Source organism: Cotesia glomerata, linkage group LG5 (genome assembly GCF_020080835.1).
Source record: "Cotesia glomerata isolate CgM1 linkage group LG5, MPM_Cglom_v2.3, whole genome shotgun sequence".
Taxonomy (NCBI): Eukaryota; Metazoa; Arthropoda; class Insecta; order Hymenoptera; family Braconidae; genus Cotesia; species Cotesia glomerata.
In genome coordinates, this window is record NC_058162.1 from 8327680 (window position 1) to 8349513 (window position 21834).

The 21834-nt window shown below is 27.4% G+C and overlaps 1 protein-coding gene and 1 long non-coding RNA gene across 7 annotated transcripts in view; one reads left to right on the forward strand and one right to left on the reverse strand.

Moving 5' to 3' along the window:
- LOC123265734 (atrial natriuretic peptide receptor 1-like) overlaps positions 1 to 21834 on the forward strand; it is a 227678-nt gene that overhangs the window by 191065 nt on the left and 14779 nt on the right. For all 6 annotated transcript variants that reach the window (XM_044729613.1, XM_044729610.1, XM_044729609.1 and 3 more), the window contains one exon: positions 20122 to 20271. In XM_044729613.1, the coding sequence (XP_044585548.1) occupies positions 20122 to 20271 (150 nt within the window). The remainder of the gene's footprint in view (positions 1 to 20121; positions 20272 to 21834) is intronic.
- LOC123265743 lies at positions 5440 to 14330 on the reverse strand. The gene is made up of 3 exons (XR_006509646.1): positions 14319 to 14330; positions 9843 to 9854; positions 5440 to 5772 (listed from the first exon to the last, which is right to left on the reverse strand). It is a non-coding gene; the product is annotated as an uncharacterized LOC123265743 (long non-coding RNA).

Consider the following 21834-nt stretch of genomic DNA (forward strand, 5'->3'; position numbering starts at 1 on the left):
TATGAAAATGTTAGCGCATCAGAACCAATTTTACATATAAAAATAATTTTTAAGACAGTAATAAATTGATTTGTATCAGTTTAATACTTGAATAGTCAAAATTTTATACATTTAGAAGTTTACGTTTGAATATCTTTAGAACGGCTATCTCTATGATAAAATTGTAAGAGACCTTTTTTGTAGAGCGTTAAATTCTCTATAAGAATATGCTATGGACTTATTTATATGAGGTGCGTATGCCGAGCTAAAAAAATAAACAAAAAAAATATTTTTTTTTTCCCATGTTATTTAAATGGGAAATGAAAAATTAGGGACAGACACCTCTAAATATTAATATTAAGAGCTCCGCTTTGAATAGGCTTCTGTTTTCACCTTCATGCAGGTTTTCAGCCTGTTTTTTCGTTGAAAAAAAAAAGTCGCCTCAAATTGACACACCCTAATGTATATATAAATATATGATATATATATACGTGCCAAGAACTATTTCCACTTCATAAAATTTTCGCGGTTTATACCGTGACTCTTAGTCATAAATCGCATTATTTAAGCACCTGTAATTAATAAACTAATGGTCGTTATCGTCCGGAAAACTTGTATAACTAAATATAATATACATACGGCTCACTAAGAGCAAGATAAAATTAAATGAGAATAGATGGTCATGATAACTAAATTTAAAACCCATTGACATATATAATCGCTGAAACCAACAACTTTGTCAGTAAAGTAGATATTTATGATTCACTTCTGGCATTTATTGCGAAAACTCGGGCAGGATGTAAGAGAGTAATAGCGTAATAAACTAAGAGAAAATACTCAGGTTTCTTCTATTGTACCTTACGTGCTATCAAATTGCATGATTCAGTTCGGTTCATATAGAAAACAAAAGTTATATTGAAACATTGTTTTCTGAAATATTTTTATCTTACTTAGAGAAAATATACACTGTAAAAAATTGCGGAGTGGATGATTTTCAATTGATTGAATCCCTCAGGACTGAAATTCACTCCGAGAAGGATTTTATTGAACAAAAATAAAAAAATAGTTATTCGTTTAAAAATTACTAAGTTCGTATTTAGAGATTTTAAAAATTAATATAATGTTTTTCCTTAGTTTTATGTAAGAAATAAATTTTTATATTTTAAAAAATTGGATCAATATTTTTTTTTTCAATTTCTACAAGTATTATTTGTTTATTAACTCTCTCTATTATAATTTATTTATTAAAAAATCCTAAAAATTGCCATATAAAAATCAATTTCAATAACATTAAGATAAATAATTTTATTTAATTAAACGTAGTAATGTTGATAATTTTCTAAAAATTTAGTCCAATGTTCCAAACTTTTTGGAAAATTATATTTAATATTTACAAACTTGAACTTGAGATAAATTATTTGAATTATTTATTAATAATTCGGCGTGTAAACTTGTTTCAGCTAATTCAAATTTAGTTCATTCTAAAAACTCCGTACTAGTTTATTTTTCGGATTAAAATTTATATTCACTCTACTAAAAAAAAACCCGAGATATACTCTAGTACTTCAAATGTTACAAATGAAAACTTGCTCCGAATTATTTTCATATTTCCTATTGTATACAATGTAGATTTTCTCTTTTTACAAATTTCTAAGCTTATTTAATTTTAATAATAATTATTATTATTATTCAATCTATATGTACACATATAAAAGATTCATTTTTGGATTACGAGCATCGATTTTGTCCAACGCAGCCATAAAGTATTATAAAGAAAACTTTATCGCATAAATAAATATAGATTGATATTGTGAATTGAAATATTGAATGCTATTATCTACAAAAAAATAAAAAAAAGATGAGACAAAAAACTGAATAAAGAAATTTTCTTCATGCGCAATCTTTCATTTTCTTTCACTTCACTTGACTTCAGAAGATTTTTATGAATTTAATTCATAAGGAATTAAATTCTAGCGTAAAGTTCATCCCGAAGACTATAATAGTTTAAGAAAAAAAGAAATTACTATCAGTTAGTGCTTTCGTCCGGCAAGCAATCTCCTAATGTTGTTAAACCCTTTTCCAGATGTGATTAATCTCATTTCTGTCACATGATTGCCTAGGGGATTACGGCAAAATTGCATTACTTTATAAACAACTTTTTATTATCCGGCTTATTGTTTTTTCATAGTTTTATTCGTACGTCAGTTGATTGAAGTGAGCTTTTATTTAATTTTTAAATTTTTTTGTCGCCATGGCCACAAGCAAAATAGTTTATTAGCATTGTTACAATCCTGCTGTGACCCAAATCTTGGAAAATAATAAATTTTTTAAAAATGAAGTTTTGTTCACCAAATATAATAAACAATGACTTATATTAGAACCAACAAAGTTTTGAGCCCTGATCACAAGTTGTAAATATAATTTATAAGACAGTTTAAATTTTACTGTGTTTTGTTTCATACGGCAAAAAAAAAACGTACTGATGTATATAAAAATCCGAACAAAAACAGTTTCACTGTAAAAAAATCGCGCCAAGTCCACGTTTATAAGACTATTAGGAAAAAAAAATTTTTTTTTTCTTTACAAAAAGATACAAAATTAAAAAATCCAAGTAACCGATATGATTGTTTATGATTTTCGGAAGTTAAAAAAAATTTGGTACAAATTTAAAAATTAAAAAAAAAATTTGGAACGTATTTAGTGTGCTCGGTTGCAAAATATTTTACTTTTAATGAAATTCGTTAAATCTATTTACTAGGACTTTAAAAAAAATTGAAATACACAATGACGCACACCAAGTACGTTCCAAAATTTTTTTCTTAATTTTTAAATTTATAACAAAATTTTTTTTAACTTCCGAAAATCATAAACAATCATATCGGTTACTTGAATTTTTTTATTTTATATATTTTTGTAAAGAAAAAAACAAATTTTTTTTTTCTTAATAGTCTTATGAACGTGGACTTGGCGCGATTTTTTTACAGTGAAACTGTTTTTGTTCGGATTTTAGTATTTTTTGTAATTATAATAAAAATTTACAATTGGTACCAACTTAAATATGGCGTTGGTTGCATTTTTATAGCAAATTATCCCTTGAAACTACAGTTTATGTAAAATAATTCCAGCGCACCCTGGCGGGTGTAGATGCAAGCTGTGAAATATCTTTTTAACTGTAGTTTCCCATCTAATGAAGGATTACTATGCATTCTCGAATTATTTAGTCTGTGGCATATCACTTTGCCCATCGAAAAAAAGTCAGGATCGAAATTTTTGCGTTGCTATAGTTTGTGCTGATTAAATTTAATAATTTCAAGTAGATTAATTGTTATAAGTGAATATAATTAATTAATAACAGTCAAATAAAGTATGAATTACTGTTATAATATACAATTTAGGAAAAAAAGTACCGTAGAATTAAATAAAATTTTGCAACCTCAAAATAACCGTTCTGCTTACAGTAAACACAGTCGGTAGTCTGGCGCTCCGTTTACAGCAGATTTGAACGGAACTTGGCGCCAGATTCTACCGAATCTGTGGATATACAGCGTATATATTAGGGTGGTTCATTTCCGCAAAATTTTTTTTTTTTTTCGGTGCTCATTCAAAATATTAATCTACATATAGAAAAAAAAAATTCTTACCAAGTTTGAGTTCTTAATAATAATTTTAAGTACTTACAATAAAAATTTAAAGTTTTACCATTTAAAATGCCTGTAAAAAAATTTTTTTTTTTTTTTTCAAATTTCTAATGCTTACTCGGCTTTTACAATATTGCAAATCGGTTTGATGGACCTTGTGGGGAATTTCACGCTCTTCAAAATAGCCTTAAAGTTTTTTTGTGTAACTCGCATTGGTTCACCGGTAGGAGTCGTCAAAGTACAGTTTTTGAAAAAAATATATTTTCTTTTAATTTTTCGAGCAAACCGCCAAAAGTAGGAAAAAAAAGGACTGACTCATAAAAAAAAGTTATCCAACCAATATTTAATGAATTTACAGCCATTTTTATACCGGAAAACGTAAGAAATTGATAAATACTAACTCATAATGTTATTTAGATTCATTTTTTCTATTTATTACCATTATATTTCCCTACACTAAGAACTTTTTTAAAATTAGTATGATTTTTTACTCATAATGAATACAAAAACAACACATGAATTCATAAAAAAGCAACAAAAATTTAATTAAAATATACAGAAGGTTACGTTATTATGTAAAATGCTTGAAATGTGATAATTATCTAAATAGTTATAAAAAACAAGTTAATAAATTTCAAATAATTACTAATGTTATTGAAAACACATCAAGATTTTAAAGCTGAATATAGTTTTTTGGCGCACGTTGGAAAGTCTTTTCTACATTGTTGAACCATTAATAATAAATATTGTTTCTGATCTTCATCATATGTACCAAACTCGTTAAATTTTTCAATGAGTGCAACACATCTTTCGGCAGTATCATTAACAACACGTAGTTTTTTGAAAGTTTCACAGCAAGTAATGTATTCTTGATCTGTTTCCCACAAATCAGGGTCGATGTCTAGAAATTCACACGTCAAATTAAACTTACCAAAAATAGTGAGAGATTCTTGAGTCACAAAATCACTTATACTTTTAGACGACATTATTTCAAGCTTTTTCCTGTCTAAAGTAAATCGAGGATATTTACTATTGCTCGATTTTTTGTTTTTAATAGAATCAACTATTTTTAATTTTTCTTCTCGGGATAGTTTTTGATCAAAAAGCGCCAAGCCTGTAAGATTTTCGTTTAAGTACCACAAATGCTTGGAAAGTTTCTCTAAAGCAGCTTCTGCAACTTTTGGGTGATCTTTTTTATACTCTAATAAATTTTGAAATAGTTTTAAGTCATGATACGGAGCTTCAATAGCACTTGTTGCTACGAACCATGCTTCAACATAAAAAAAAAAAAAAACAATAAATAAGCAAACTTCTTGTAAAGCTAACAATTCTGAAGGGTTGACGTGAAATTGTTCTCTGAACATATATATTTTTAAACTATAGATAGCTTTCGATAGCCAACGAGCATGGTGCATAGCACCAGGATCTCTAAATTTTATACCTTTGTTTGGTACACCTCCTAAAAAAATGTAGCTCAACGTCAAAAGTTCATGATAGTCATCTTTTGAAGTTCGATTCTGTAAAAAATGAAATGTAGTTAATATTAAAATATGAAAATTGTTTACTCAGTGAGAGAAACAAAGCACAACTTAGCAATCATTTTTTCCATTAGTAAAAAACCGTACAATATTTTTACCTGTAGATGATCTTCGATGAAGGGTAGTAGAGTATTTTTTTTTCGTCCAGGATATCTTTAATTATAACATCTTCAGTACCGATGTCATATTTTAACTTTCTATTAAACAAAAATAAAATTCTAAACTTTTTCAATATTCTAAGGATATGACGACAGAATTTAATAAAAATCGCAAAAATGAATGCCAAAAAGTGTGAAATTTAATATGACAATAGGATAAATTCATTATTATGAATGCAGAAATGACAATTCAATCATCAGTGTGAATAGAATTCTACACTTACTAAATTCAATGTTGTTATTTTCATCTTGTATTTCATCCTGTATGTCTTGCAAAACTGATTGATCAGAAAGTACTATTGCATTTTCGTTTAACTTAGATATTAATGGTAAACATTTATTGCCATCATTTTGTCAACATTCTTCTAAAAATAATTGTAAATCACTTGGAAGATTCTCAACTTCACTATTATTAGCAATATCGAATAATTTGTTCAATTGATTAACGAAATTTTCCACCTTGTGCTTTTGATTGTCTGAGAGATTGTTAAGAGATTTTCGTTTCTTAATGTCTTTGTAATCGTCACAAAACTTTTCAAATTTCTGAATACTATATCGTTTCAGTATCGTAGGAATTCCAATTTTATCCCACATAGCCTCTAATTCATCGATAGCTTCGGTAGTACTGATACGTATAGTCAATTTTCACGTCAAATGTTTATACATAAATAAATTAATAATGTCACGATAAGTAGGTAATTTATAACAATTAAATTCTTTAATTTGAAAGCCAACTAAATAGTTATAAGTCCTATTACCAATTATTTCAGTCATAATGAACAATAGTTAGGTTAGAAAGTTAATGAAATGTAATCAAATAAATACTAAAGAATATCAAGAACTAATTTAAATACGATATATACCATTAAACACAAGTGACAGCAAAAAATTGATATTAAAATAGTAATTTGAATATAGTTTATTAAAAAATTGGCTTATTCTGTCTTAGTATCAGCGTCAATTGATTCTCGGATTAATCACTTAATACAAAAAACAATGAGAAAATTATTTTGAGGTTAGGTATGCCATAAAGGATCATATTTGTCAACAAAGATAATAGAGACGGTAATATCATGCTAATTAACTAGAGCAATGTTAGAATATGCCATCTCGGGACTGCTTGGTGCAATTTTTCAAAGAATGATTTCTACTTATACAAAATTGGCGTGAATAAAGTTGTCAATGAAAAAAATTAAATTTTTTGCTAATTTTGGAATTTTGTTACAAAAAATTAAATAATCTTCATTTTTATTTTTTTGGTAAACGACAGAAATGTTGAAAAATTGCAAGATCTATGTTACAATTTTATTCTTGTAGTTTTTTTATTAATTTTTGTGTTTTAATATTTATTATGAGTGAGAAATCATAATGATTTTAAAAAAATTCTTAGTGTAGGGAAATATAATGGTAATAAATAAAAAAAATTAATCTAAATAACATTATGAGTTAGTATTTATCAACTTCTTACGTTTTCCGGTATAAAAATGGCTGTACATTCATTAAATATTGGTTGGATAACTTTTTGTTTATGAGTCAGTCCTTTTTTTCTTCCTACTTTTGGCGGTTTGCTCGAAAAATTAAAAAAAAATATATTTTTTTCAAAAACTGTACTTTGACGACTCCTACCGGGGAACCAGTGCGAGTTACACAAAAAAACTTTAAGGCTATTTTGAAGAGCGTGAAATTCCCCACAAGGTCCATCAAACCTATTTGCAATATTGTAAAAGCCAGGTAAGCATTAGAAATTTGAAAAAAAAAAAAAAAATTTTTTTTACAGGCATTTTAAATGGTAAAACTTTAAATTTTTATTGTAAGTACTTAAAATTATTATTAATAGCTCAAACTTGGTAAGAATTTTTTTTTCTATGTGTAGATTAATATTTTGCATGAGCACCGAAAAAAAAAAAAAATTTTGCGGAAATGAACCACCTTAGTATATATGCTTCAGACCAGCAGTGCAGAAATATCTTGAACACAAAACCGCATACGTATATTATAATACAATCTGCTGTTACATAAGTATTATACAATATCAAATAGAACAGGGATATGCCGAGTATGTACGACAAATATACTCGCGGTTTCATCTCTTGCTTACTACTAACCAGAAGTTTGTTTTGAGAGAATTCAAACAACCATTAGCAAGCATGGAGGTAAACTTTTGCAGGGAAATGCTTAACCTGGATTTTCTTTACGCATGTCGAGACTTTAACGTCAATATGCGAGATTGTTACAATTATTGTTATATTTTTATTTACATATTTATTTTCTTTTTATTTTTTTCTACACTTTACAAAATCGAGGGTGAGTTTTTACTCAATCGGAGAGGAGAAACAAAATACTCCGTGTACATCCTTGTACGGAGTTTTTAGACTAAACTAAATTTTTATTTAACTAAAATAAGCGTTACATGCCAAATTACTAACAAATACTTCAAACAATTTATTTCAAGTTTAAATTTGTAAGTATTGATTATATTTTTCCAAAAAATTTGACTTTTGTACAATTAACCAATTTTTTAAAAAGATTATTTAAATTTTAAGTTTTTTCGATAAATACTAACGTAAAAAGTGAAAAATAAAAAATTATTAACATTTCTATGTTTAATTAAATGAAATTAATGATTTAATGTTGCTAAAATGAACTTTTGTACAGCAATTTTAATAATTTCTTAACAAATAGATTAATATAGAATTTATTAAAAAATGCTACTTGTAGAAATTAAAAAAAAAATTAATGCAATTTTTTTTCAAATATTAAAATTTATTTGTAATATTAAACAAAAGAAAAAAATTATAATAATTTTCAAAATCTATATAAATACGCATTCTGTAATCTTCGAACAAATAACAACAATTTGTTTATTTTTATTCAATTAAGAAAATTTATTCTATGGACCTTTTTATATTAATAATATAACTAAAATCCTTCTTAGAGTGAATTTCACTCCTAAAAGATTTAATCAACTAGAAATGATATTCGCGCGCGTGCAAGTAATGCTTTAGTCATAACTCAGAGACCCGTAATCAAATCTTTTGTGCATTCACTTGTTTGATATTTACTAAAATAATGGATACTCCGAAAAATTATTCCCAAAAATAATCCTCTCAATAAAAATATATGAAAGTATTGAAGTTAGTTATAAGTTGAAATTCGCAAAAACCGGGCCACGATTTATCATTGGTTAAAATTAAGGCGCGCGCGTAGCACACTGTTTAAATTTTTAGTGAGTATTTAAATAGGATTATCATTTTCGTAAACGTCTAGTAACACGAATCCTATGTACACTCATTATACCACTATCAGGAATGTTACGTGCAGATGAAATAATAGAAAACACGTTTATACATATTTCATATATTAGAGCATCACTTATTATAAGTTCAGTAATATTGGGGATAATGTAACTTCTCAAAGCTCGATCAAGGTGTGAAAAGATTTCCCATTAAATATACATGTAAAACTCGAGCTGTTTCCTTAAATTTTCACAGCTCAGCAGCATTTCATAGCATTATTTCAATCAAAGACGGGTTATTTTACTTCGAATTGAATGTTCCACAAAACTGCCCATCGTGGCGTAATCGTAACTCACACTGGCGAGGGAGTATGGACCACCAAATCCAATTTTTTCATAAAATTTACGTTTTTCTGGCCTTTTCTCGTTATTAAGAAGAGCTACGAAAAACATTTGAATAACTAACTTGTAGTAAATTTGATTTTCTACAAAAAAGATCCCGAGCACTAAATTGCTAACATCAATATTTCAGGAGATATTAACATCTTAAAATTTTGTAGTTTTAAATTTTTATCTATGACCACTTCCAAACAAAACTGTTGTTCTTTCATTATCTATTATGACGTCTTTAACAAATTACTTCTTTTAAAAAATTAAGAGAATTACAGAAAATACGGGGTATTTTATTTGTCAAATTGATCACTTTTGAACTCGATCCTTTTTGATTCAGCTGAAAAATTTTTGTCCTTTCCTACACTACCAAAAACTGTTTTTAGGATTTTTAAAAATTTTTCACTCAACCCAACAAAGAATGAATTTAAAAATAATCGGATTTTTTTCTCTCAAATAGCCATCACTTTTTTGAAAATTGATCTTCCGGAAATGTATCATATAGAAAATTTTTGTTTTCAAATGTATTTTCCAAAAAAAAAAAAAAATACCAAAAAATTTTCAAAGGTCAACTTTCAGCGAAGCTATAGACTTAAAAAAAATTTAATAAAATCGTTCCATCAATAATCTGCTATTTTTTAATATGAAAAAGCGTGCAAATGAACCTATTGACTTATTTCTTTTCTTTTAGTCTTTGTTTCTCATTACCCTTTACGAAAAAGCAATATGGCAAAATTTGACGAACCGTTCTTTTTATTTCTTTTTCTTACTTTTTATAATCAATGACAATTTTTTTGACAAAAACCACTTTTAATCATTACTTAAAGTATAAATGATTTATTATTCACCTTTTTTATAAAAAATTTCAGGGGGACCACTTTGCCCCCCCCCCTCCTTCCCCTACTTGATAATATATCTGTCCCTGAATCTTGAAACAATATGACCAACGTCTTTGAGAAGAAAGATTTGCTAAGTTAGCATGGAAAGAAGCAAAAGAGAATAAACTATTAAAAATTTCCAATGCAATCAAAAAAATTTTATGATTTTTCATGAATTCCCGAAAATCAAGATTTTATTAAAGCTGGAGGATCTGTTTGATTCAAATCTACTTCGCCATAACGGCAACAATCATTAAAATAATTATATTTATTAGCGACTTTTTCAGTAACAAAATGTTTTGCATTACAATGTCAACATTTAACAATCATATCACCAATGATGTAATGCTCTTGAATTTCATCGTTATTGTTTGCTACTGTTAAGTTATTTTCATTCGGTTGTCTTAAAGGCTGATTTTGATTTGGATTGTTATCATTAGGAAACTCTGTTTGATGACGTTCGTCGTTTGGTTTACTATAATTATGATCAGATTGACAATATTGAGATGTCGTTGATTCATACGAAGATGGAGAATGATATGATTGTCTTCAGAATATTGATATTCTGATTTTGTCGAAAACAATGTAGGGATTGACGTAGAAAAACCGTCATGTACAGTAGAGCAATAATCATGATTGGATCTCACATTGTGTTGTTTGTTAGATGTTATTGGAGAGACTGCTTCAGGTATAAATGACTTTAATGGGGAAGTATTGTGATGCATAGGGTTGGAAATCAGATTGTTATTTTCTGGGTATCTAAACAATGATATATTACCTGGCGTAGACAAAAGATTTGCAAAATTGTTCATAATATCATATAATGCAGAATCTAAGGGACAGTTAGCATTGCCAGAAGGTGTTATAGTAACATTTTCCGAATTACTATTTATAATATATCTGTCGAAATTATTTGAAGATGATCTAATATGAGAGGATTGATTGGGTGGTTTTTTTCTTTAACAATTTGTGGATTACGTTGCCTTTTCTTTTTTTTTCACATCGTATTCGTTTAATGACTCCTTCGTTCCTCTATTGTTCGTATAATTTTACGCCGTCCCATATTTACACAACAGTTGGTTGCTAACGATAATAAGAAATTCATTTTCAACTTTCAATTAATAAAATAAAATAAAATATTTTATATAATTTATGTTACTTTAATACATGAAAAATATGTGATAATAATAAATATTTAAGATGATAAAAAAAATTCCATCAATCAACAATAAACTAATATGGGTCATTCAGAAGTTTTCTTTTATCATATAACGAAGTTCTGCCAAAGGAAAAAAAATAAAAAAATTTTTTTCAAAAGATATCCAAATTCAAAATTTAGCAATTTTTTCAGTTTTTCAATTTTGTTTTTGTAATATCTCGAACGCTATTATAGATACAAGAATGGGCTTTCGTTTGTTTGAAAGGGGACACTTGGGACTATTGAAAAAAAATATATTTTAGAAAAAAATTTTGAAAAATGCCAAATTTGTCAAATTTTGAATTTTTGAAAATCGTCAAAAATGAGGACCGCCATTAAAATTTTGGATCAATTTTTTTTGTATAATACCTTGCACTGATCTTAAAAGATCCTGAAATTTTTGGAGAGGTGTTTTTTTTTTTCAAAAATATGAATTTTTTAATTAAAAAAAAAATTTTTTTTTGTTTTTTGCAACTTCTAAATAAGGTAAAGTTATGCAGATACATAATATTGTAATTTTGAGCATTTAAAAATTGAATGTACGACGTGGAAATATTAACCCTTCGTAGGTAGCGTGTCTTTTCCGAACTAAGTCGGTCGCATGGTGAGCGCTCCGCCGCCGTGTTAAAACGTACGCGCTGTTGCCAAATGTAAACTAATACTATTTCCTTGTGAGATAAAGTATTTTTTCAATGTTTTATGATTAAATATAATTTTACTTTTATATTTTATCATAAATTTAATTGAATAACAAAATTTTTTTTTTATTTTTATCACATGTGATTAAATTTAACATCTAAGACCAGATTATAAAATTATAATATGACATTAAATCTAGCTGTCACTTGAAAATTTTTTAATTTTTTTTAACAAACAAATTTCTTCAAAAAAATTATTTTTAAAAAATTGCATCTTTAATTTTTTAAAACGTCTGAATGTCAATTTTTTTTATAATTATTTTTTGTCATAATTTATTTATTACAAAAATTCTTAAAATTATCAAATATCCGCTAAATTAATTATCATTAAGACTAGCCGACACAATCTTTGTGGAGGGGTGTGCTATTCCTTATAGTAGCACTGTAAAATACCTTGGGGTGACTATAGATAGTACTCTCTCATGGGAGAATCAAGTAACAAATGTGTGCAATCGCGCTATGAGTATTCTAGCACAACTAAAAATAAACAATGAAATATTTAGTGAAAGTTTACGTATTAAGCTAGTATCTACTTTAATAATTCCTCTCATTGATTATTGTTGTGCGGCGTATACGAATATGTCAAACAAATTATTATTAAAGATGCAGCGTGAATTGAATTCATGTGTTAGATTTATCTATAAAGTACCAAAATATGAACATGTTACTCCATATTTCAAAAAGTTAGGTTGGCTAAAGCTTGCAGCGAGAAGAGATTATTTCATTGCTTGTCTGTTTTATAAGGAAATTCGACTAAATTATCGGCAGCTATTCGGCTCAAAACTAGACTTTTTGCCTGTAGCACTGCGTAGAGGTGATGTCCGACAAGACTATCTTCGTATACCGCAGGCTAATTGTGTCATGTATGATAATTCATTCTTAATTCATGGCATACGTATCCGGAATGCAGTGCCAGCTGAGACTGTGGCTGTAGATAATTTGGTTGAATTTAAAAATGCTTGCTTCAATCACTTTTTTGAACATGACAATTAACAATTGCAATCTTTATTTTGGATCTTATTTAAATATTTTTTCTTGTAGAATTATTATGACTTTAAATTAAGTTATTTGTTTGTATTAAATAATCTATTTGGATTTTATAACATTTGAAATTAAATCTAATTGCAAACCTTTAATTAGTTAAGTAATCTTGTAACCTATGTAAACCAATGTAATTTAAATATTGATGGCTTTGAGGGAATTTAGGTTCCAGAGCCAAATAAATTTTTTATCTATCTATCTATCTATCATAATTAGAATTAAATTCAATCAAAAAAAATAATTTGAAAAATTGGCATCCATTGTTATTTTGTTTTTTTTTTTTTTTAATTCGTTCACCTGAAATTTTTTTGTTTTTTCATTATTTAAATAATTAGTAATATATAAAGCCAGACATCTGTTAATTTTAGTATGATTTATTATAAAATAATTTATTTACCAATTGTATTATTATTACTATTTTTATTTAAATAATATTTAATATGAGTGTAATTATTACAGTATTTTGAACAAATCACAAGTTATAATGTAAACAGTAAAATTAACCTCAAACATTACTTTATTTTTGTACCTCACATGCGGTAAAACAGATTGAAATAGTGGCGGTAACGACATTTGGCAACAGCGCAGTTAGAAAATCTCCCGGAGGCTCACTCGCACCGGGCGGCATAGCGCCGCCCGGTTCCGAAAATTGATTTTTTAAGTTACTTCGTAAATATTTTTATGCTTTTTGATAACGTCACAATTTTTAGAAAGGTTAAAAGAATGCACTTAATTTTTTTCAAAATTATCAATGAACTCAATTTCGAGAAAAAAAAAAAAATGCAGAAAAGGCGGCGCCGCGCTCATTATGCGACCTACGAAGGGTTAAATAATAAATTAATTTCAACGTTTTTTTTATTTTTTGGATATAATCTTGAAGTCATCCTTAATGCATGATATAATTTTTTATTTTTTTAGCGCATGATATACTTTGTCCGTTTCTTCACTTCAATTACAGTTTTCAACCTCATATAACTCAAACAGATATTAATTTTCAATAAAAATCGGAAATAATTTCATGAGAATATCAATTTCTTTTCGTTCTTTCGAATTCCCATGTTAATAAGACGATAAGTGGCGTCAACAACTACAAATGAAGTAAAAAAAGGACAAATAACAAATTATATCATGCTTAATTATACATGATAAAAGAAAACTTCTGACCTATTCATTATATATATATATATATATATATATATATATATATATATATATATATATATATATATATATATATATATATATATATATATATATATATATATATATATATATATATATATATATAGAGTGTCCCAGAAGTAACGGACGTCATTGTAGCATCTGATAAACAAAATAATTCTGAGACGAAAAGTCCTTAGCCATTTTTTAATCAGACGCATAGATAATTAATTATTAATTAAAATAACGTCCTTTTATGCGTTAGAGAGAGAGAGCGCTAGTGTCCAGTCAAGTGCGTTCCAAACGAAGTCGCTTGCACGTGTGAATGTGGAAGTAAATATGTGTGACTACGTTAGCTATAGAAGCTAGTTAGTCATACAGTTAGTTGTGTCTTTGTTTGGCACATACTTGACTGGACACTGACGCTCTCTCTCTAACAAATAAAGAGACGTTATTTTTAATTAATAATTAATTATCTATGCGGTTAATTTAAAAATGGCTAAGGACTTTTCGTCTCAGAATTATTTTTTTTATCAGATGCTACAATGGCGTCCGTTACTTTTGGGACACCCTATATATATATATATGTATATATATATATATATATATATATATATATATATATATATATATATATATATGGGTCATTCCACCAAATAAGAACATTTTTACGGGGCGACCCTCGCGGATTATGTTTAAAATTTATGGAGGTGTTCTCTATAATAAGAAATAAATTCCCTACAAGTTTCAGCCCTTAACATGCAGCGGTTCTGGAGTTATAATTTTTTGAAATTTTGAAAAAAAATTTTTTATAACTTTTTTATTAATTTTTCTGAAGAAGGAAGCTTTTTTATTAAAATCCACGAAAAATCTTATCTTGTGGGAAAAATGCTCAGCTTTTGAATGAAAATATCCATTTTATTATAAACACATCAGAAGACCCTTTGAAATCCAATTAAAGTGGAAAAATTGATTTTTCTCGCTGTGCGGTGCAAGGTACATCCAATTTGACTTTTTTTTCTGAAAAATCAGAGTTTTTTACACAAAATATACGGTTTTCACGATGTGCATATTTTTTGTTCAATCGCAATTAAATTAAACGTAAAATCTTTATAATTAAAATACTTTTATTTTTGAACTTTTTTCAGATGTTGATACAGTTTTAATAAGAGCATATCCAATTTCATCATTTATCGGTAAAAGTGTGCAATGTCTGTGTACCCTTTACCGTTTTTGATAAAGAATATCGTACGTCTAACACATTTTTTTTGTCTAAATAATCATCATTCGTTATGAAAGTAAAATCAACGCCTGTAAAATTCTTGATTGCCCAGGAATTCAAATCTTGTGGTGCCAGTATATGTTTTTTATTTTCCATTTGTAATGAAGCTCTAGCAACATGTCGTTTTACTGGACCTACAAGCCCATCGCATGGTCCTTTGCCATGGGCAGTCGCAAAAAAATGCCACTCAACGATGATTCTAAAGTCAGCATAATATTAATATAAATTAGTAAATGTTTTTTTATTTTTAAATTGCTGAGGTGCACCATCTGAGAAGTAAAAAATCCTTTCAATAACAGTAAATTTTTCTCTTAAAAAAGAAATCAATTGTTCTTGAAATAAATAAATCAAAACTGTGTCATGTTTAAGGCAATCTGAGATACCAACTAAGCCTAAATGTTTAATAGTATCATTTTCGTTTTAGTAAACCACCATTTGAAGTATAGTAGCTTGGTCATTATTTCAATGATAGCCTTGAGCAGCTTCCTGCACAACAAACGCAATTTTCTACCAAGTAAAAAACTACCGCTAATTCACCACTCTTCAAATTTAATTTCGCATTAGGGAAAAACCGACTTTGTATTTTTACTATAAAGTCATGTTTTAAAAGTTTCTCAAGTTGCGTCGCTAAGATATCAATAAAGTCATCGGAATCCGAAATAACGTTTACAATGGTACATCGATCGGTTGATGTCCATATTTTAAATTCGATTTCATTTACATCAAATTCTTTAAACGATGGATGAAAGTAATTAATGATTTCTTCATTGTTTGGACATCTATTACAACTTCTGAAGAAGCACGATTCCGTTGGATTATTACAAATCAATTTATTCAATAAATTTTTATAAATTGATTAAGTTTCCATAATCCAATCAGTGTTTCTCGCAAATTTTGGAAAATTACATCCTAAATAAGAAAATGGAATCGTAGTTGTGAACGCCATCTGCATTGTATAAACTCAATTTTTTAACGAGCAGTTTGAAATTTTAAATATTTAACAGAAAATTATTTTACTAACCCGAATAATCGTATAACGCTTAGCCGATATAACCTTTAATTTAATTGTGATTGAAAAAAAAATATGCACATCGTGAAAACCATATATTTTGTGTAAAAAACTCTGATCTTTCAGAAAAAAAAGTCAAATTGGATGTACCTTGCACCGCACACCGAGAAAAATCAATTTTTCCACTTTAATTGGATTTCAAAGGGTCTTCTGATATGTTTATGATAAAATGGATATTTTCATTCAAAAGCTGAGAATTTTTCCGACAAGATAAGATTTTTCGTGGATTTTAATAAAAAAGTTTTCCTCATCAGAAAAATTAATAAAAAAGTTAAAAAAATTTTTTTTTCAAAATTTCAAAAAATCATAACTCCAGAACCACTGCATATTAAGGGCCAAAACTTGTAGGGAATTTATTTCTTATTATAGAGAATACCTCCATAAATTTTAAACATAATCCGCGAGGGTCGCCCCGTAAAAATGTTCTTATTTGGTGGAATGACCTATATATATATATATATATATATATATGAGCAAGATCACGTCAACTAGACCCCCTATTTTCCACTTGATCATGAAAATTAAGTTCATGTATCTTTTTTATAAGTACATACCAAGATAAAATGATCCCCCAAACGATTTTTAAAAATTTCGATTTTAACAATAATTTTTTTTGCAATGAAAATTTTAGGTACTTTTGATTAAAAAATGGATTGTAAATCAACTGTTAAAGTTAAATTAATGAGACTTGAAGGATTTGTTTTTAAAATTTTTATATTTTAATAAAATATTAATAACTAAAAATTATTTGTTTATTATCATATTGTTAATTAACTTTTAAGTTAACAAATGAAAATTTCACTAACTTCTCGGTGAAAAAATGAAGTCTTTTTTTATCGGTTACATGCGTTATTTATTAAAGTTTAAGATTTCAGAAAAAAATTTCACTGCTCGCGATTTGTTTAAACAATATAAATTAATTTATCACAGCGCGCCGAGCGCCAGGCGCTGTCAGAATACCGCGCCGTCAAACGTCAGACTATGTTACAGCTTCGATTAATTATAATTAAAAATAACAATTAAAAATATAATTATCAAACAAATTTTATTATTACTATGATCAATATTATGACTAATAAAATAAGTAAATTATCTATTATTAAAGAAAAATAGAAAAAACGAACTAGTAATAAATATTAATTTTTGTAGACATTTGTTAACTTTATTTTTTTTTTTTTTTTTAAACTTGGTTAATAAAAACTTTTTTATCTTCCAACACATTATTATATTATTAATCTTTATATATATATTTTCTCTGTGCGTATGTTTGTCACTGAACTTTTTCTAAACGGGTGGACCAATTTTAATGAAACTTTTTGTGTGCCTTTAGGTGGATTAGAAAATGGTTTAGATTCACAATTCAGCCCACGGAAAAATGTTTATTTAATTAAATTTTTATTCATAAATTGTTCTTGATCTTGGAATGTTTTACATTGGATCTGACAGACAGTATCGAATATTCATTTGAGAAAAAAAATTATTATCGAAATTCAAAAAAATTTTGTGTAATTGTGTTAAAATCAATCAGGTGCTAATTGAAATATTTTATTATAATAACGTTTTAATAATAATTTTCATCAAAATGGTCCAAACTGTAACAGCTCATTCAAATAAGCTTGAAATTTTTAAATTTAAGACGTGTGTACAGGAAAACGTCTGTCTGGTCCGCTAGTAATAATATAATAATATATTATTATATTATTAATAATAATATAATAATGTTTCGGAAGATAAAAAAGTTTTTATTAACCAAGTTTAAAAAAAAAATAAATAAAATAAAGTTAACAAATGTCTACAAAATTTAATATTTATTACTATAGTTCGTTTTTTCTATTTTTCTTTAATAATGGAGAATTTACTAATTTTTTTTTTTTTTTTTGATTTGTTTTAAAGTCGCATAAACTACTAAGGTCATGAGCGACTACGGTAGGGGGTAAACTTTTGAGTTTGGAACTCGTTTTATTTTTTGGGCTGAGCAGAATAATACACTTAAATATTGAAAATATTCATTGGTGTACGCCGGATTCGAACCCGGTCCAATGCTTTGGTAAGCAAGGGCCGGATCCAATAGGGCTACTGCGCGCCTCTTTTACTAATTTTATTAGTCATAATATTGATCATAATAATAATAAAATTTGTTTGATAATTATATTTTTAATTATAATTAATCGAAGCTGTAACATAGTCTGACGTTCGACGGTACGGTATTCTGACAGCGCTTGGCGCTCGGTGCGCTGTGATAAATAAATTTATATTGTTTAAACAAATCGCGAGCAGTGAAATTTTTTTCTGAAATCTTAAACTTTAATAAATAACGCATGTAACCGATAAAAAAAAACTTCATTTTTTCACCAAGAAGTCAGTGAAATTTTCATTTGTTAACTTAAAAGTTAATTAACAATATGATAATAAATAAATAATTTTTAGTTATTAATATTTTATTAAAATACAAACATTTTAAAAAGAAATCCTTGAAGTCCCATTAATTTAACTTTAACGGTTGATTTACAATCCATTTTTTAATTAAACATACCTAAAATTTTCATTGTAAAAAAAATTATTGTTAAAATCGAAATTTTTAAAAATCGTTTCGGGGATCATTTTATCTTGGTATATACTTATAAAAAAAATACGTGAACTTAATTTTCATAATCAAGTGGAAAATAGGGGGTCCAGTTGACATGATCTTGCTCATATATATATATATATATATTGGCAATTAATTTATAAAAAGATAAAGTTGTTATTTGGAAAAAATTTATGAGAAAAAATACTTTAAAAATGAATTTTATTTTGATGAACAAAATACGTATGTATATACTCTGGTTGTATTCAAATTAACCGCGCTCTTTCAATAAATACTCAAGTTTTACATGTAGCGCCTCTTATTACCGTGTGCAATGCGAGTGCTGCTTTAAGTTAACTTTAGATGTAGTCCGCATGAGTGAATGAAACTAATTAAAGTATACATACAATACATTATATGCTCATGATATATTATTGTGTCGTTTATGTATATTATAATTACTTTCAGCCAATCACGTTACGAATAGTTTGCAACACATATATTTTCATATATTTCATCTTAATTTTATTATAGGATTGAAAATCATCCACTCCGCAATTTCTCACAATGCATTTTTATTAGTATTAAAATTTATTAATAATCCTAACAACAATAATAATTCGGTGAACTATTCTATTGTACTATCTCATTAAAAGCCATGATAGCAAACTTTGATAAATCAAATTTCCTTTATTAGAAATTAATACGATTTAGTGCACGGCTTACAATTTATAGAATCATATTTATGTAGATATGTAGACTCATACGTATATTCTATGTACTAGCAATTAAATTTCAGGATTATTACATTCCCTACATACATGTATGACCCGAAGGTTATACTTGAAATTTGCCCCAATTATTTCAATTTATTAATCATCGCTATTATATCCTCTGTTGAAATCACTACTACGTTTAAATCTCCCAAGACTCTTTTTGGTTGATAAGTTTCATTAGTCATCTAAATAATTAATCATTCACTTTTACATCAAGAAAAAATTTTAATTTGGAAAAATTTATCAATTAATTATTTGATTAAGTTCCTCGTGTAAGACTCGATGTATTTATTTTATATACCACTCATATTTATTTATACAAGTATTGTAGTCTAGTTAAGACCTGACGTGTCACAGATCTCGGGCCTCACGAAACTCGACAGCCTTTCGCCCGGGTAATAAGAATAGCATTGCTTACACTTGATAAAAAAAAAAAAAAAAAAAAAAATAACAATGATTAACTATACTTTTTATTGAATTTCTCAAAGACCATTTGGATTTTTTGTGATTACAGAGATTATGAGAGCAGTAACATCTTGGATAATTTATTGTCACGCATGGAACAGTATGCGAACAACTTGGAGACACTAGTCGCAGAGCGAACTGCTGATTATCTGGAAGAGAAACGTAAATGTGAGGAATTATTGTATCAGCTGTTACCCAAGTAAGTAAATACTAGGGCTTTTAGCAAAAGTTATATTAAATGCTCAAGGACTAGACCATCTATTAATTTATAATTTCAAAACTTTCGATCTGTTTAAACTAGACTGTAGACTCTTTGCTCTTTATTAAGCATATTGTTATACATATATATGTATACTCGATTATATACTTCCTTATCATATTCTAATTCGAAAACTTTTATAATTAGTTATTACCTAGGTCATATACTTCTAAGAGAAAAAAAACTTTCAAAAATCAGTAAGAGGTAAATGGCTGAACTTAACAATCTTAGTCGGCTTTTGATAGGAATAATTTATGTTTTTTGTATGTATGAAAATAAATATGAATTCTATACATAATACATGTAACAAAGTTTTTATGTTTGTTTTCAGCGAAAATGCATAGGAAATAGATACATTTGTGAATATTGATTTCCTACATGTTTTTTACCTGTTATATGGGTGATTCTCTGTAAATTTTTTTCTCTGAGGATGTTTTTCGCTGTCCCAGGCATTTTTCTTATTGGAAAAATTGTTATTTTGTTACTAAAAAAAATTTGTTACGAAAGTAAAAAAACATTTCTATTTGGAGCATTGAAAACTAAAATGAAATAAATTTTGATTTTTTTGCTATACATTCGTAAACCATCGAAATAACAGTCCCCTGGGCTGTCTCATCCCCAAAATTAAAACTTCAAGATTAAATTTTAAGTTATTCGTCCATAATATACAATTTGGTTCATAATGGTTATGAACTTAATTAGTTAACTAACAATCTTCTTCAATAAAAAGTACCGAAAATTAATTTGTTTCATTAAATTCATTAAACCAAAGTTTGTCCCAGGCATTTTAAGAACAGTCCCCTGCCAGAAGTTCAAAGCCAAAAAAAAAATCCAGCGTGTTATTTTACCTTTTGTAAGGTTTATAAGGATCTAACTAGCCTTAAGTTAATAAACATAGGGCTGTTAGCCCTTTATCGCCATTTTATTTAGTGTCAAAGCACCGTTTGTGCAGGAAATATGTGTCTAGGCCACTTCAAAACTCAGTCCCCTGGCAACTATTTTTATTTATAAAATTAGATCCGTAAGTCTTAATATTATTCTAATTAATGTAAACATTCATTGAGAACTTGAAAAGTTGAATGCATTGAAATAATTTGCTTGATTTTTCTCAATTTGATAAAAAAAAACAGTCCCCTGGCAAACAGTCCCCTGTCATGTTATATGGCAAAAGACACACAAATATCGAAAAAACAAAAATTAATTTGGCTGTTTATTTGTTATGATTAAGTTGATAGTTTTGTAGCGCTTGTTAATTTTTTTTCTAATAAAATCAAAAATAATTTGATCGGACAATTTTGTACAGATTTAAGACGTCCTTACAGAGAATCACCTATATATTTTCAAACATGTATGTTTTTTTCGAAGAGAATGAAATAAAAACTGCAATTTTTTATAAGATTCAGTTGAATATTATGCGTAAAAGTTTTTAAAATTAATTATGTTTTACTTGTTTTCCGTAATTCTTCAAAAATTTAGTGAGATTATTATCTATACATAATAGAT